Below are 17,862 nucleotides of genomic sequence, written 5' to 3' on the forward strand. Positions count from 1 at the left end.
ATCGAGTACAATGAGTTCTACTCAGACTTAGTCCTAAAGGCTTATACGACTAGAATTAGGACTTGCCGTAGACGCTTACAAGACTTAACTAGACTTGTCTTAAGAGCTTACATAAGAGATAAATATGAATCAATTAAAAGATAAAAGATAAATAAACTCGATCTATCAAGCCCAATGTTCTCATGATACGATCCAATCTAACCCGGTTTGCATCATAAAAACTATAAACACTTCTAAAAATGTTATTTTGATAATCTTGAGCTTATTCCCCTATTTTGTGAAGTCGGGGGGGGGGGGGGGTGTGCCTTTTACTAAGAGGAGGTGAGATCACCCTTAACTCTTTCAAAAATTCATGTTTCATTCCTCCTAACTAGAACCAAATTGTAACATCCCACCCAGCAGCCACGTGCTCAACCACGCGCCCACAGGATGAATGGGTCCGCCACACAAAGATACAGTTGTACTCAAGATAATCCATCCCACAAATTCCTATTTTACTGCTAATTTAGGTAATAATCATGCTACCGGCTATTTCGTTGATGAAATTAGAGATCCACTTTGAAAATTATTTGAGAAAATTTTCTAATTAATGATGAAAAAGTTAAAAAAAAAAAAGTCATTTAAAGTCTAATGAAGATTATAGAATCATCAATTATAAGATAGCCAAACACAATCTTGAGTATTCTATAAAAGATAAGAATATGAAAAGATCTATATGTATTGAAATAAAAATAAATAAAAATTGTAAAAGTTGCAATAAATCTTTATAGCTCAAAATCACTAAATTTCGATGATATTCTCTATACTAAAATTCTGAACTTAGTTCAATGAAGCATATACAAAATTGTAGTTTGATAGATATCTTTTCCATATCAAGGCTTGTAGGGATGTGAAGGAGCCGAGCTTGAGCGAGTTGGGCTCAGCTCGGCTCGAAAATGATTAACATTTAGCTCGACTCGAGATGAGCCTAATAATATAGATGATTATCTATCTAATTTGCTAATCTAGACAAAACTCAATATAGAACTTACGAAGGTAATAGGGATCGATCCAACAGCTAGAAGGATTTGAGATTTGCATATGTTGTTTCTCTAGAAGTTAGAAATCCAACGCAATTCGAATCTCGTTGATCGGGCTAGTAGATCAAAAGTTATGAAGGGAATAATGACCATATGTCTAGAGGGGGCGGGATGGACATGCATGATATGGTTAGGGCTTGGGAGATAATGATGGCTATGGAGGATGGATTAGTACCTTTAACAATCTGACGTAGGAGAAGGGAGCTTTCTAGTCGCTGGAGTGAGAAGGGAGAAGCGATAGAGGGTTAACCTCAGTTGTAGACGAAAGCTCGAGTTGGATACTGAGGGAGAGGAAGGAGGAGGGAGAAGTTAGCTCAAAGCCTAGAAGCAAAACAAAGTTCAATCTTCATTAATCCCAAGATGTCTACTTTTTCACATATTTGAAGTCTAGTCAATCATCAAAAAACTCTAAACAAATCTTAATACGAAACAACTTATTTGATGTGCCTTCGTACGCCCCTCGATCGCGTTCGAACAGTTAAAAACTTGGCCAGATATGTGAACGCGAATCAGGCGTTCAAACGCGAACGCACTTCGATCACATTCGAACGGCCAAAAACCATGCTCTGCATATGTGAACACTGTTCAGACGTTCGAACACCCAAAAATAAGACTATGTATGTGCGAACGCAAATCAAGCATTCGAACGTCCTCCACTTGTGTTCAAATGCACCAACCAAAAGTCATCTTATTGTTTTAAAACAAAGACAAAAAAATGATACAATTTGAAGTGGTTTGATCGTATCCAATCTATATCTAAATAAAAAACCACAACATTATAATAATATAATCTTTTGAGAGTTTGGTACATATAAAGATGATTTCTAACTTTTTATTTTTCTATCTGGGACTAAATGTCATCCAAGCGATTTAGAAAATTAATCTTTTACATGTATAATTTAGAATTCGAACTCATATCATCGTTAAAGTGCATTACCAACTGTGCTACAATATATGCTATAAATTTTTGAACAAACAATATATATTATAATATATTAAAAAATATATAAATTGAGCTAATTCGATGTGAGCTCGAGCAAGTTGAGTCTAGCTTGGCTCAACTCGGTTAGTATTTCGAGCTAGAAAACCCATCTTAGCTTGACTTATTTAGAGTTTAAACTGAGTTTGAGCCAAGCTCTAAATGAGTTGAGCTCTCACAAGCCTTACGAGGTTGCGAGCTTTTTTTAAGGCTCTATTTAAGTGTACATAAGGTAATGAAATCAAATGTGTGTGTGGCATGAGTATGTCTCTACTTTTGTCTTGTGTTTTTACATTCTGGACGTAATGGATCTCTTTTGGTATAAAGTGTTTGGCATGAGAGGTAGAATTTTGAAGAACTTTGTGCTTTTGATTTCTGGGAGGTTTGTTGTTGAATATATGGTTGTAGACTTTTTACATTGGTCTAACAACTTATTTTGATCCGCAATTATTATATAATGTTATGTTGTTTGAATTTCTAACCAGCAACTATGTGTATTAAATCACAAACCTTAATGATTAGAGATATTGGAAACGATTAAAATAGAATATTGATACATATATGAAAGGGGAGATATATTGAAACAATCCCACTACCAACTCATAGATCCTAATCTTGTTGGCTTAATAGTATGTAGTAGTTGTATAGGCTATGATAGTGGATGGATATTAAGGTGTAGCTTATATTAGTACTTCCAACTAGAAATATTATTATTATTATTATTTGCAACATATTATACTAACCGAGAAGTATTAGTATTTAGTGTTTTAACATGTTTAACCATCAACAGGAAATTATATGTGATTAGATCTAAATTTATTTCTTCCTTCTATAATTTCATTTATGTTATTTCATCCTTTATACTAAGTAATACCTAAACTAAAACTATTATTTTTTCTATTCAATTTGAAGATAAGCTTTCAAACTCATCTTAAATAATATCAATTGAATTCAAAATGACAAAGATGCGATATAAATATACATATGTTTAATTTTTTTTTTTTTAATTTTATCATCTGAAAGTTGATCGGTATTACTTTAGATGTATTAGAAAGCTTATACAATTATTTATAACTTTGTCTCTAATACCTATTTTTAATTTAGACTCATAGATTGATATAAAAAAATAGCAGTTTAAATTTGAATATAAACTATAAGGAGGTAAAATAAGGCAGATATAAGAAATAAACTTTAGACCTGATCATAGGGAGTAAAATGTAATTTCCTTCGATAAAAGAGTCAGTTGGTGTTTTGTTGAACTTGACTCAGCCGACTCGGTATTCTTAAGTGATGTGCCGGCTCATATATCTTTAGGCCTCCATTCAGCACTATACTGTTACTAAATCTTACAATGCCATGGCCTTTCTCTTCATCCTCTGGACTCCTCAATAGTAAAACTCTCCTAACCTCCATTTTCCACCCTAACGCCTAAAACCCTAACCCTAATGGCTTCTCCTCTCCCGCATCTCCTTCCCCAAAACCCTCTCTCCTCCTCCTCTTCCTCCACATTGTTCCGCCCGATCAGAACCCTACCCCCCTCCTACCGCCGTCGCCCTCGCGCTCGCCCTCGCTGCGTCTCCGCGGCCCTCCAGTGGGGCCGCAAGCCGCAGCTCTCCGGTGAGACCCCCCGCGTGGTCGTCGTCACATCTGGCAAGGGCGGCGTCGGAAAGACCACCACCACCGCCAACCTCGGCGTCTCCCTCGCCCGCCACGGCTTCTCGGTCGTCGCCGTCGATGCCGACGCTGGCCTCCGCAACCTCGACCTCCTCCTCGGCCTCGAGAACCGCGTCAACTATACCGCGGCCGAGGTGCTCAACGGCGATTGCCGCCTCGACCAAGCCCTCGTCCGCGACCGCCGCTTCCCTTCCCTCCAACTCCTTTGCCTCTCCAAGGCCCGGTCCAAGCTTCCACTCGCCTTTGGCGCCAAGGCCCTGACTTGGGTCGTCGACGCCCTCCGATCTCGCGAATCTGATTCCCCACACTTTGTCCTTATCGATTGCCCCGCCGGCATTGACGCTGGCTTCATCACCGCCATTGCGCCGGCGAACGAAGCTGTGCTCGTCACCACCCCCGACATCACCGCACTCCGCGACGCCGACCGGGTTACTGGACTCCTCGAGTGCGACGGCATCCGCGATATCAAGATGGTTGTCAACCGCGTTCGCACTGACCTCATCCGCGGCGAGGACATGATGTCGGTGCTCGACGTGCAGGAGATGCTCGGGCTGCCGCTCCTCGGAGTTATCCCGGAGGATGCGGAGGTCATCCGGAGCACCAATCGTGGGTACCCGCTTGTTCTCAATAAGCCACCCAGCATTGCTGGACTCGCATTTGAACAGGCGGCGTGGAGGCTCATCGAGCAGGACACCATGACCGCCGTCATGGTCGAGGAGGAGCCAAAGAAAAGAGGCTTCTTTTCCTTCTTTGGAGGTTAAAAGAGCAAGCTTTCTTCGTTCTGTACAGTTTGAAGGTACCAGTTATTTTCTTATTTTATCATTCTAGTGATCCATCCGGCCTGCGAGATTCTTTGTTTGGGTTTAAATTGAAGTATGTGTTTTGCTTTCTGGAATTAGATGGGAAATAGGGGTTGCTTGTGATTTTGCTTTTTAGGGTTAAAGTATTTGTCATGGAATGTGTTGTATATGAGAAGATTGAAATGTATGAAAGCGCTGATTTCTTTCTGTGGCAACCTGCTAATACAACTTCTGTGAGATAATTGAAATTTCATTTTATTGTTGCAATTATAGCTTTTGCTTTGATGATAGCAATGCAGAAGTAACCATTAACCATTATGAGCCTTCAAAATTACATGTCTTTTCATCCCTAACTTAGTTAGGGATGATCAATAATCTGCTGCTCTGGCATGTGACTTGATCTTTTGATCTATTGTGGAGTTGCAAGTTTGTTCCTACCTCCTACTTCTCATTAAAGGAAAACATAAATTTTTTCGTGTGCGTCCACATTGAAAGCAACCAATCTATTTTCTGCATTGTCTGTCTACCATAGATCCAGCTTGCATAAACTATTTCCCCCATTAAATGCTCTTTTATATACTGTAATCAGGTCTTATGCTTGAACTTGATTTCTTCAAGGGGAGTGATATAATGTCTTGTCATGTGGAGAGTACTTATTTCTTCTTGCGATGGATATATACTCTGATCAGGCTACTAGAAAATCTAATGTATTCAACCGGTTTCCTTTGATATTGATGCTTGTAAATTCATACTCTACCAATTGTTGCATCAAAATGATTGGGTGCAAATGGCCTTGGAATAATTCTCTACAATATCGAGTTTATTATATGTCCAACTGTTACAACTTTGTGTTGTATTGATTAGTAGCTTGCAACCATGCTGCAGTAGTAGGTATCACCTGACATCTAGTATTTCTATTCATCAGTGAAAGTTAGGATTTTTTAGGAAGAAAGATGTCAGGATAGATGAGAATCTTTCTTCCTAAAAAATTTTTGGCAACACATAGGGCCTTATTATACCACCCCAGAAGGTAATACGATTACTTAGCATATACATGTAGATACAGTCCCCTGTAAAAGTTAGAAGTTTTGGCAACACATAGGGCCTTATTATACCAAGTACCAATTATTTTCATCGTCTCCCCATTGACACTGTGGGTGTTTAGGTCCAATGTCCTTTCCTTGTAAACTATTTCTTTTTTCCTTGGGACTAGCCTTGTGGTGGTGGCGTTGCACTTAAGTCCTTTTTCTTGTTCCTAGTTGTTTCTATTTCTTTGGGTTTTTGCCTTGTTAATTCATCTTATTTTTTTATTGTTCTGTTGCTTTGTTTTAGTGGTGATTTAGCACAGCTTGCTATTGATCTATTTTTGCAGTTTCAGAAAAAAGAATTGCAGTTTGAGTTCTTGGTTATTTCTTTTATTTTAGCAATAATCCAAATCAAAGAGAAAAGGCATCCTGTAATCTTTTTTATTCTAGGAGATTCTTTTGTAGTGATGAGTATTTTCTCTCTGCAATAGGATATCTTAGGAAGTAAGTTCTTTCAAAGAGTTGAATCTCATTATCAACAAGTTTATCTTAATAAGTAGTTATCTCCTGTTTACGCTCTTAGTCGTGCTGAACGTGAATTGTAACAAGGCTTGTAATTATTCAACATATTAGTGAATAGCTGAGTAACGTAAGATATGCAATTGAAGATTTTCTTCAACATTTGTAATGCCACCTTCTGTTCAATCAAATTGAGGCATTCGTACTTGTATTTGGACAATTTGCCTAATTACTGTGAGATATATTAAGTTGATTAATAGCTTGCCAATAGAGTCTAAAGTAAGTTTATGTTCCTGGTTTCATGAGGATTAATTACTATTACAATGATGACTTAAGGTATGATTATGCAGCACACAAAGTTGGATGAGGTTAGAATGAAATATGGTAATGCAGCCCATAAAGTCGGATGAGGTTAGGATGAAATAACTATGTGGATAATTTATATTTAGTTGAAGCATGCTGTGTTCTTTTCCCTTGGTAACATTGATGTGCATTTAGCCAGCTAAGCTATGGTATTCTTGCAAAGAGAAAAAAATAAGCATTGCCATTTAGGTTGTTGCAAATTTATTCCCTTTCCAACAACCCTAGCATTACAACAACTCTTAAATATTGTAGTTCTCAACAATGGATTGGAATAAGATATTGAGAGGTGAAAGGTATAGGTAGATTGAAAGGAAGCAGATCCTTGAGATAGTTCAACAATTATGCTCCTCCTTCCCTGCCTATAATTCGTCCCTTGCACTAGAAATTGGAGGTGGGCATCTATGCTATTGCTCTTGATTTTTTGTTTTCCCATTACTTAGTGCTCTATACTTTTAGATCTAGTATGGAGACTCTTCTAGGCTGCAGTAAAACACTTAATCTGTTTGTCAGCTTGTTGTACGTTTCAGAGTTTGCGTTCAGCAGCTTCCATTCTTGATATGGTTCTGAGATTCTATCATCTTAAGTAGTTCTACTGCTTGTCGATGATATTATACCTATAACTGCAGGACTGTCGGCTGAATGAGTTTGTTCATGCTCGTAAATTTGAATATATTTTGTTGTATTTTCTCTATTGCATCTTAAGACTGCTATGTTAGAATCATCCTAGTCAAATGATGGATGAATGTTGTCAGTAAAAAAAATTGATAAGATACATGTGGCAAGGTGGGAGTAGTACCGATTGAGATGAGATTATTCTCATGAAATGTCCAGCTGATACCACATATTACACTGAGGGTTTTGGTAGAATGCAACATGATGCAAGTGTAAGATCGAGCAGGATAGGATAGTGTGAAATGATAGAGCTAGACTTCTGTCAATTATGGAGAGGTTAATGCATTAAAACAATTGATGTAACTGGCCCTAATCAATAAGGACACAAAGCCCTATTGCTGTTATATTAGTTTGTTTTGTTTCCGAGTAAAGTATTATTGTTGTCTTTCTTGTGTATTGAGTGTTACCTGAATAGATAATTTTCTATCTTGGTAAGTTGGTAGTGAACCCATTATCCAGACGATTATGATTTATGCAAGAAAACAATGTCTGTAGTAACATCTTTATTTCATGCAATGCAGTAAAAATTTAAGTATTCTTTTGCATGTCAGCTGACAATCAAAAACTTTTGGAAAGGTTTGTCTTGTTTTCAGCCTCAGCTTGGATGTTATATACTGGCTGGCTTTCACTATTTTCAATATGGTTGTATGTCATTCAATTAAGACAAGATTATGAAAATTCATGATTTGCAGAGAAGTACATGGTAAAAGTATCAATAGAACAGATTTCACTGTTAATTGACAATTGTAGTGGAAAGTTTTCTTTGTTCATATGTATTGAAACTATGAAATTAAAGACGAGAATTGAAAGAGATATGTTGCTTGCTAACTTTCCTTTCTATAAGAAGTTAAGAATCTTATCTTACTACACATGGAATGTAACTGGTATGTTAATCATGAAACTATGCCCTGATTTTTCTTTTACTATTTTTGTTGATGTTTTTATTTTCATTTGGATGTCGTTTCATATAACTAGCATGTAACTAGCTCTCTTCCAAATTTTTTTTTTATCGAAGTAGACCACCCCTCAAACTTAATACCAAACAGTGTTTCACTCTGGTTGTTAATAAAATGCTGAATTTATCTGCTTTTTATCTAAGAAGAAGAAATGCTAACAAGTTCAATGCCTTCTTAAGATGCTTATTTTATTAGTGTTTTATGTGTAGCAACCGGAAAAAAAAAAAACGAAGGCGAACTTAGTTAAATCTAATAGAATTTTATTTGAAAAATTCTAAATAAATTGCTGTTAAGTTTTGCATTTTACATATATAAACTATTGATAAGATAAGGGCTTGACTCATAGCTCGGAGACGTGATCGAGGAATGATAGAGCTATTGGCATGAATAGATGTACTTATGCTGATCCCGGTGAAGCCTAGCAATTACTTGTGATCTAAGAGAAATTTTTATAGGAATAGTTTTATTTTAAAATAAGTCTTCTTATTTTGGTTTAGTTATTAAACAATAACTTAGCTTCTTCTAGTATATTAATTCATCATTCTCTTTCACCTTATTTTATACAACTTTTAAAAAATAATTTAAGAATAATTTAAAATTATTATATTGCTTATAAATTAGACATCATTTAATTACATATCATCTTAACTACAATTAAGATTTTTCTCTCTCATCATTTTATTCTTTCGAAAAATAACATCTCATAAATACACTATGATATTCATACTGTAATGCAGTATAAAGGACATAAATTTGTATTGCCACATATTACTAAGCGTTGCATAGCTATATGTCCGCATTGTCACATATTCCGTGATTATATGCTTGCACTACGAACACAATATGACTATGCATCCTATGTTCGCATTGTCACGCTCTATATAGCTGTATATTCGTATTGTGATAAACAAAATGATTATATATCTGCACAACCACGCACTATATTATTACATGTCCGCACTGTGTAAGTCTGTATTTATCCTAGTGCAGTTATATTGAGCATTTTAAGTCCGTATTTAGAATAAAAAATATTATAATTTTAGAAAAATATATATTATTACTACTACTTTATATCCAATTAAATATACTTTCGTCATTTAGTATAAAACATACTACTCTAATATTTTAATATTAATTTTATATCACAATAAATATAATTATTTTTTCTTATATAAGTATTTAACTAAATAATAGAATAGCTTATATTAGATCTTTTCTTTTGATATTAGAAATTAGAAACTTTATTCTAAAATTGACCTTATTCTAGGCCTAAACTATGGTCTCCTTGGCTTCAAGCTTGTTTTATATGCTATGATGTTATGAATAAATTATGCATATGATATGCTGAAAGCCTGGAATCAAGATTAAAAATCTGAAAAAAAGGGAAGAAACGGGACGAACCCAAGATCATTAAGGAAGTCTGATTAAACTGGATGTAATTTCTTTTAGGCATATATGCTCTGGAAGATGAGCTCCATAGGTCTTATTTTAGTTGCACGTAATCCTAGACTATGAAACAAGAGAACAATTAGTCGCCTTAATATTAAAAAACTCCCTAAATTGGACAAGTGTATTATTTTTTTTCTTTCTTTCGAACCTGTAAAAGCTTTCAAACAACATGAAAACAATACGAGCGCTTCTAATCATCTGAAAGAACTAATATTGCCAAACTAAATATTGAGTAATTCTTCCTTCTTGCATTCCATGGTACTTTGGATCTTCAGCTTATAAGTCTGCACCATTTAGTGTCTTCTCAACAATATTCTGCAGCATGTGTGGCGTTAGCTTTCATGTTATAGTACTACAGACAGTTTCTTTATTTCAACAATGACAAGGCGTACCTGCATTATAATTTCTAACTCTGCACCACCTGCAGCATAATAAAAGCGTAATGCTTCTGCCTGCATAACTTTTTATACGACTTATTAACCTAGTCAAACAGCAGACCATCTATTAACCAGCCATACTAGCATTTTTTCGACCACCAGCATATACATCAGCACATAGCATGTAAAGCTGTAGTTTCTTTAGTGAAAGTGCACATCAAATTAAAATTCTTTCCAGAATGAAAACAATTAACCACAAATTACAATCACTATCTTAGCAATCTCAGTTCATTTTGTTTCGGAGTCACAGTACAGTCTTCAGGACTGAGAGCAGTCTAATACAACAGGTGCCACCAAGGGAGGCACTGTTAATCCAAAGAGATTCAAACTATCATACAGCAACGCAGAAGAGTTTCATCACAGCGATGTATTCTGCAACACAAGCATGGGATCATTTCATGTACTTCTCCAAAAACTTGCGATGAAAATCATTTCTGATGGTATCGTTGATGAATCGCTTCAGAGCCTTAGTTTCACCACGAGCCTGGTTCTTAAAGACGACGTCATCATCCCACCTGTAACAGTAGGAATGATAATTGGAGGTCAGGAAATCAAAACCATTGTCTGGTCGCAGATTATCAATGAAGCTGTATTACAAAGTACCTTCTTTTGACACTGAAGGAAGTTGAGTTGTTCAGATTGATCAATGGGTTGCCACGCATTAGTTCAGCCTCTTTTACTTTGAGTTCTTCTTCCTGCATTTGTCGTTCCTGAAACAATCAAACAGGACATTAAGCTGTGATTCAAGCCAGACCCACATTCAGAAGAGGGTCAAGAAGAGTACGAGTATCAATGCTTGATCAACCCAGCATTGTGTGGAACTTGGATGTGCTGTGTTATAACTCTATTCAATCTAGTCAGATGCTAAGCCTTCTACTACCAACAACTACTTCCTATGGGGAAAGAAAACACTATTTTCAAGAATAATTCCCAACACCATTTGATCCTCTTTAACTTTCTCTTCCTAGCCTTTATCAACAAAGGGAAAGAAAATTTTTGCAAGAGAGGACTCTCATTTTACCAAGAAGTGCTTTATCATACTTCGGCAATCTTTGCAATGTCATGCTACTAACACTTTTTGTTTGTGTCTGTGTATCATCATGAAAGGAGATTACTTACATATAAAACTGCAAAATATGCACCTCAATATAACTAGTTAAAGAAGAAAAGTCCAACAAATACCAGGATAACTGCACCAAATAACTAGCTATTAGAAGGCTACAAAGCATAGGCACCTCTTGAGTGTTGTTAACATGCAAAACCCATCGCAGTTTCAAAACCCACCTAAAATTGGTAAGCTCACAGGTTTCAGGCTCGTTTCAGGTGCTTCCAATGGATTTTGTCACAAATTTGTTAGTTTAGGTTGCCCATGTCAATTTGGTGGTTTCAATGACAAAACTAACGAAACTGGCTACACTGGTAAAATGATATTTTGGGTTATTAGATTGGATTTGGGTCTTCTTTCACCCTAACCCAACTTCCAACCCAAATTGAACCAAAAACAGAAATCTAATCACTGGTTAATTCTCAAAATTTGGCATGAAGAAAAAAAAGCAATGACATAAATATGAAACTTCTTGCTTTTCTTCTGTTTCTGTGACACTATATGCCAAAATCTTGCCATAAATATGGCTTTTGCATCTGCCACAATTGCAGGCAGCAGTAATGTGAGCTACCTAATTTGCATTCTTCACCATAGACTTTTATTGTATCTGAGGGATATTTCATTCTGCTTAAGTGGATGCTATATGTTTTCTTAATTTCTACTATTACATCAATTTTCTGCTATTTCTTGTTATTTTTCTTGATTTATACTGCATCTTTCATATATTAAAGAAGAGAAGTAGAACTAACAATAGAGCCAAAACGGCCATCACAGGATGAAATTTTGAAACATTTACTTTTGTTTCACAGACCAAAATCTAAGATTCAAACCTTGGTAAAATCTCTATTTGTCATCCACATGAATCATATATCACTATTAAAATTGAAATGAGAAAACTAGCACAACTAAGAATAACTACGTGGTGAGTTTTATTTCATGCATTAGCATGTAGCAGGAAAGTACTTACTTCCTATGGAATAAAGTTATTGACGGCACATTACCTTTCCAAATACAATAGAAAATCAAAGAAAATTATGTCAAAAACGGAATCCCAATGGTTAGACAAAACAGACGAGAAAACCATGACTAGTACAGACCTTTCGAAGCTTCTCCTCAGCTCGTTCCTTTTTTATCCTTTCAAGCTCCGCCATCAGAGCCTCAGTGTCATCATCATCATCGTCATCATCATCACTAATCACAAGAACTTATGTCAACAATTACGATCTAAAACAAAAGGACAAACATAAGAACAAGAAACCTAGAAAGAACAAGGGGGAAAAAATTAGGAGATGAACAAATTTTATAATAAAAAAAATCAAATCATTTTTTCAAGTGGAAAAAGTGTCAAATCTTAAAGGTCTTAAAGGAAGCCAAATAAGAGTTCAGACAACTTTCAAATCTATTTGAAGCAAGCTGACCAAGGTCAACCATTAAATACCACACACCAAGATTATAATTTGTAAAACACTTCCCAATATGATTCCAGAGAAAACATCTAGTTTTAGAAAAGAATAACCAAAAAATTATTTCATCATTACTCTTTCTTACATTTTGGACCGAAAAAAAACTATGGCATCCAATAATATGAACTGCCAGGCCCACATATTAAATATAGCATGTGTAGAAAGTACAAACAGATAAAACATGACATCTCGAGCTAATCAAAATATCCAATACCATTCAGCTTTCTTTTGCATCTATTTAGGGTTGCACAATCCTACAATTCCTTGATTGTATGCTGCAGACTCATTTAGCTCCAAGTAATATGACTCAAAGGGAGGAGGATATCATTAAGGTCATAAGTATCATTTGAATGTTTTTTCTTCATCAATTCTGTTATTCAAAAGGTGTGATAATAAGTTAGATTAAGGAACCATTCTAACTTTAAAATCCACATTCTCCAATTGCTATATATGCTACTTAATTTTAGATACTTTCTCCTCATTATTCTTGTTCATAAGTGATGAATGAGTTAGAGTAAAGCTACCATTATGAGTTTAACTTTATCACAACTATTCTCGTAGAGTAATATCAAGGTCTATGTTTTCCATAGGTTAAGAAATCTACAAGTATAACTATGAAAATGATCAGGATATATCTCTCCTTTTCTTTTTTTCACCACTATTGGTCTGAAACACATCCTCAAGAATAATTACTTAACTCAGAGACATGGAGATTGTTCATTCATATATGTAGTAGCTCAATTTATAATTACTTAACAAGAAACAAGACCAAAGGTAGAAATTCGTCTGTAATAATATAGTAACAAGCAATAAGACCGAAAATAGCAAATTTACATATGAATCAACCATGCATACTAAAAGGAGTGCATTGTATCTAAACTTAATCCAAAAGTAAACAACCGGCTATGTATGAACTTCTAACTTCCAAGTTCTAAATGCTAACTCTTGCTTAAACATATGTGAAGTAGAAGGCAAGCATCATGCACTTTCCTCTGCCTAAGACCGAAAATAGTGCCTAACTCTTTCACAGATTACATGATTTGGATCAGACGGATGCCAGTAAAGGAACACGAATACATTATTAATACAAAAGGCAATGCAAACAAGAAATAGTTTGTTGCCACATGATTTAAGAATCCATGTAATTATGATGTAAATCCAATCAATTGTGGTTATCCTTAATAACCATTAACTTTCAATTTCGCATAAACAATGTAAATAAAAACCTGTGCAATCTCACTTAAGATAGTTTGAACCACTATCACTTTCGAAACTACTATGACATATCAATAAGCAAAAAATATCTTAAATTTAAGTTACAAATCAACCTACTAGCAACTCAAACTATTTGGCTAATTGGACATCACATGAACTACAAAGAGAAAATAGCCAAAATCAAAATTCATATGTAACTGTTGTTGATTGCACTACATCCAATAATGTAATTCTTGCCATTAGATAAATTTACTCATAATAAATAAACCCATGAAAAGCTGAGCCATCACCCTACATACTTAATTGGTCACAAGAAGTTGTTCCTCCAGTGCACTAAAACAACAAGGCTTCCACTTACATATAATTTATTAACTAATCCCCACAGGCATCAACAATCCAAGAAGCAGAATGTTGGACCAAAGAGATGAATTTAATGTTCACGCAACCATCTAACACAATGTGGACTAACATTGGAAAGCGGGGGCAAGTAACCACCATAATTCTTCACTAGCTGTCATTACTATAAAAAAAATTCCAAACATTTGAACAAACATGAGAATAATTCCAAGAGGCAATTGAATCCAGCACCTTTCCCCCATCTGATTGTCTACCGCAGCAGCAAAATTACTCATACAGGAAATAATGAACTCCTAAGTGCTAGCTCTCATAGGTCAACAGGCGAATTAACTCAAACATGAGAAGGCCCTATGAGAAAATAGATTTTGACAGCATGTATACTTAACTAATTTAAAAATTCCTAACACCTCCATAATATATTTAGAAGTAATGAAGAAGGGGGAACAGGGAAGGGGAAGATTGCAAAAGAAATTAATCTGATGTGCCAAAGTTCATTCTGATTGGACAGGATGGAATATGGCCTTTACTGACTAATATGCACATGAGTCTTTCATAAGATGAGGAACTTGCAAATATTGATTTCAAATATAATAAAAAGCATTACAACAGTAATACTCAACATCTTCCTATGCATAAATTAGTAAACTTTCAAAACGTACCTGTCATCATCACTCTTGGCTTCCACATCAGAGTCATCAGCATCAATATTCCGTGGAACTATCCTGTCTTCAACTTCTCTCTTTGACCCTGAAATTTACCAATATGATTGCTATTTGAATAACCTTGAACATTATATATTTCTTACAGAATTAGCATATATAAAATAAGATGTATACAAAATATATATGCTCATGGAATCATGGTGAAATAGTCTCTTACCTTCCAAGAGGAGCTGGCCTGTGCTTGATCCTTTCCTTCTATCTCTTTCTTCTGCAAAGATGCAGATAATTTTCCAATTAATGGATTCGAAGAAAACGAAAAACTAGAGGCCTTTCGTACAACAAAAAGAAAATTAGGTAGTCTAGACCCAAGGAAGAAAAGATCTGAAAAAAAAAATTTCAAACAGAAAAAACCAAGCTGCACAAGATTAAAATTTAAAAAAGGAAGGACAAGAAATTGAAGTGCTTCAAGCAATAAAATGACGCAAATACGTAGTAGTATCCAAGTGAATTGCAAACCTTGATTGTAAATGAGTACGAAAGATTAAAAATATGATGACAGGAATAAAAGTTTTGGCAATTATAGCCTAAAAGGAAAAAAAATTAAGGGAAGAAGTAGACAAGAATTTTTGCAATACCAGCGTAGGACTTGTCCTTGGATGAGTAGTGCCTCCTTTCCCGGTCCTCCAACTCATCCCTCAGGTTCCTCTTCTGCAACTCATCCTTCGTATCCTGCCCTTCTTTCCTGCACCAACACAAAAGATGCTACTGTCATCGCCAAAACGAGAAACACTCACACTGTAATCTCAATTTAGGGTTCTCCTTGACCCAAAGATCATAAACCCAGATTAAACAGCATCAATCAAGTCCCAAAAGGGTAAAACAAGAATTGCTTTGAAACACTTAGGAATATGTATCCTAGGGTTAGGGTTTCAACAGATTGAAGGCGGAAGAGAGGAATAATACCTGGGCTTAAGGGCGGTGTGGGAGGCAAGATCCCTCGAGGAGTACTTCTGAGAGGGGCCAAAGATTCGCGTGCCGCCTTGCTCGTTGCCGCCCTTCGCGGGAGCCCAGGTGGGTCTTGCCGCCGTCGTCATCGCTCCACGATCCTTCCTCTCCTCGACTCCTCAATCGAGCGCAGATATATCGACGACAGAGAAATCAGTTCGGAAACCCTTGGTCCTCGATCGAGAAGACGATTGATTACGGAGGAGGTGGTAAGCAAGGCGGCGAGAAGGAACGGGGGGAAGTATTAACGAGGAGGTGTATTTTTATCGGGAATAAGGAAGACCGACTGGGTTATGTTAGTCGTTATGCACCGGATAAATTAACCATGCTTTTAATCCCCAGTTAATTCACGAATAACATCTCTTACTCCAAAATAACAGCTAAAAAATCATAATAATTATATTTTAAAAATATAAATACTATTTATTAAAATTAAATTTTATACAACACACTAATCTAATTACTAATTTATTATTAATTTAACTATAACCATTCTTAAATATCTTATTATAATTGTTTACTCATCTTATCTTTTTCAAACATTTTATCTTAATTCATTACTCCTCTATTCACTCTTAAACATTTTATTAATATCTTGTCATAATTTATTACGCATCTCTACTCTATTCTTTTTTATCATATTTTTATTTATTTTCTACTAAATAAATAAAATTAAATTTAACACTTAAGTACCACTTATTTAATATTAATTATCTTTCTCTCTAAAGTTAGTCATTAGTGACATGTAATTTTAGATAAACCCATAGTAGTGCGAATGAATTGATTCTCAGAGTAGAATATTTAACCTAGGGGTCATTTCTCTATATTGCAAAAATTTTATTTTCATACAAGTAGTGAGGTAATATAAAAATGTTGTGGTAGTGGCGAAAGAACGTATATCTTTGTTTGTAGCATTAGTATTACTATGTATATAGTCTATAGTTTTATTAATAAAAAATTACTTTTAAATATTAATATTTTTTAAATCTAATCATGGGTATTTTGGTCATTCAATAAAAAATTATAAATTTCCAATACAATTTTACTAATTTTAATTACTTTAATATTAACTTTATGTCATATCAAATATAATTATTATTTCTTATACTAGTATACAACTAAATATTTGAATATTATTAGTATTAGCTTTCTTTTCCTATTATAAAAAATATTTTTTTAGAATTGATATTATTCCATAAGTGAATGAAGCTCAAAAGCAGAGAAGTTTCTTAAGGTGATTACTTTCTTTCTCGCTTTCTAGTAATTAAATACTTTCTTCCATAAATAACTTAATTAATTAGGTGAAAAAGGAGACGACTATTTCTGCCAAAGGATATTGCAACTTTTATTAACTTTATGAATACGTTTGGACCAATCTTATTAGTTTCTCGATCGGTTAAAATTATCCAACTCTTCTTTTCGGTAAGCAAGTGTTAAGAAAATATCCAATAAGATTTATTGATAGTAGTAAATAACATAAGAGCATCTCCAACACTGGCTCCATATTTGGAGCTCGAGCCCAGTGCACTCCAACACACCGGACTCCATAATAATATAATATATATTATTATATTAACTATTTTAAATTACTTAATAGGTCATCTTAGCGTTATTATTTTTTAATAAAAAATATATGGTTAGAAAATTCTCATCGAGATTTTTTAAATAAGACTAATATTCAATAGTTTTAGAAGTAATTTTAAATTACTAATTTTTTAATTAAACACATCGAAATTACATTACACGAAATAAATATCGAAATAAGCATTATATGTCATTAACTAAAAATATCATAATTATATTACATAAAATAAGTAGAAATTAACCAAACATAATAAAAGCAATAGATGTTTAATATTATGATAAGTCATCTCCGTAGCCACCGGTTCCGGTTCCGTAGTCATATCTAATGTATTTTAATTTTTAATATTTACATTGAGAATAATTTTGAGTAATTATATTTTAGGACACATAATTTATTAGACTCATTTTTATAAATAATTTAAAATTTAAATTAACTCAAAAATAATTTAATATTAGACTCATTTTAAAAGTCTCGATGAAACCTTTCCAATGGTATTATTTTTGTTAAAAACTGATTA

The 17,862-nt window shown here is 34.6% G+C and overlaps 2 protein-coding genes across 2 annotated transcripts; one reads left to right on the forward strand and one right to left on the reverse strand.

Moving 5' to 3' along the window:
• Positions 1-3,373: 3,373 nt before the first annotated feature.
• Positions 3,374-4,747, forward strand: LOC140789755 (septum site-determining protein minD homolog, chloroplastic). The gene has a single exon (XM_073139572.1). It carries the CDS (start codon positions 3,504-3,506, stop codon positions 4,491-4,493), a length of 990 nt encoding a protein of 329 aa, XP_072995673.1. The 5' UTR covers positions 3,374-3,503; the 3' UTR covers positions 4,494-4,747.
• A 5,342-nt stretch (positions 4,748-10,089) lies between these two features.
• LOC140788632 (uncharacterized) lies at positions 10,090-16,087 on the reverse strand. Its single transcript, XM_073137978.1, has 7 exons — positions 15,719-16,087; positions 15,391-15,497; positions 14,973-15,023; positions 14,753-14,840; positions 12,156-12,249; positions 10,557-10,663; positions 10,090-10,468 (listed from the first exon to the last, which is right to left on the reverse strand). The coding sequence occupies exons 1-7, from the start codon at positions 15,847-15,849 to the stop codon at positions 10,345-10,347; spliced, it is 702 nt and encodes a 233-aa protein (XP_072994079.1). The 5' UTR covers positions 15,850-16,087; the 3' UTR covers positions 10,090-10,344.
• Positions 16,088-17,862: the final 1,775 nt, after the last annotated feature.

This window comes from Typha latifolia, chromosome 5, assembly GCF_019914945.1.
Source record: "Typha latifolia isolate L0001 chromosome 5, TyphaL0001v2, whole genome shotgun sequence".
Classification (NCBI taxonomy): domain Eukaryota; kingdom Viridiplantae; phylum Streptophyta; class Magnoliopsida; order Poales; family Typhaceae; genus Typha; species Typha latifolia.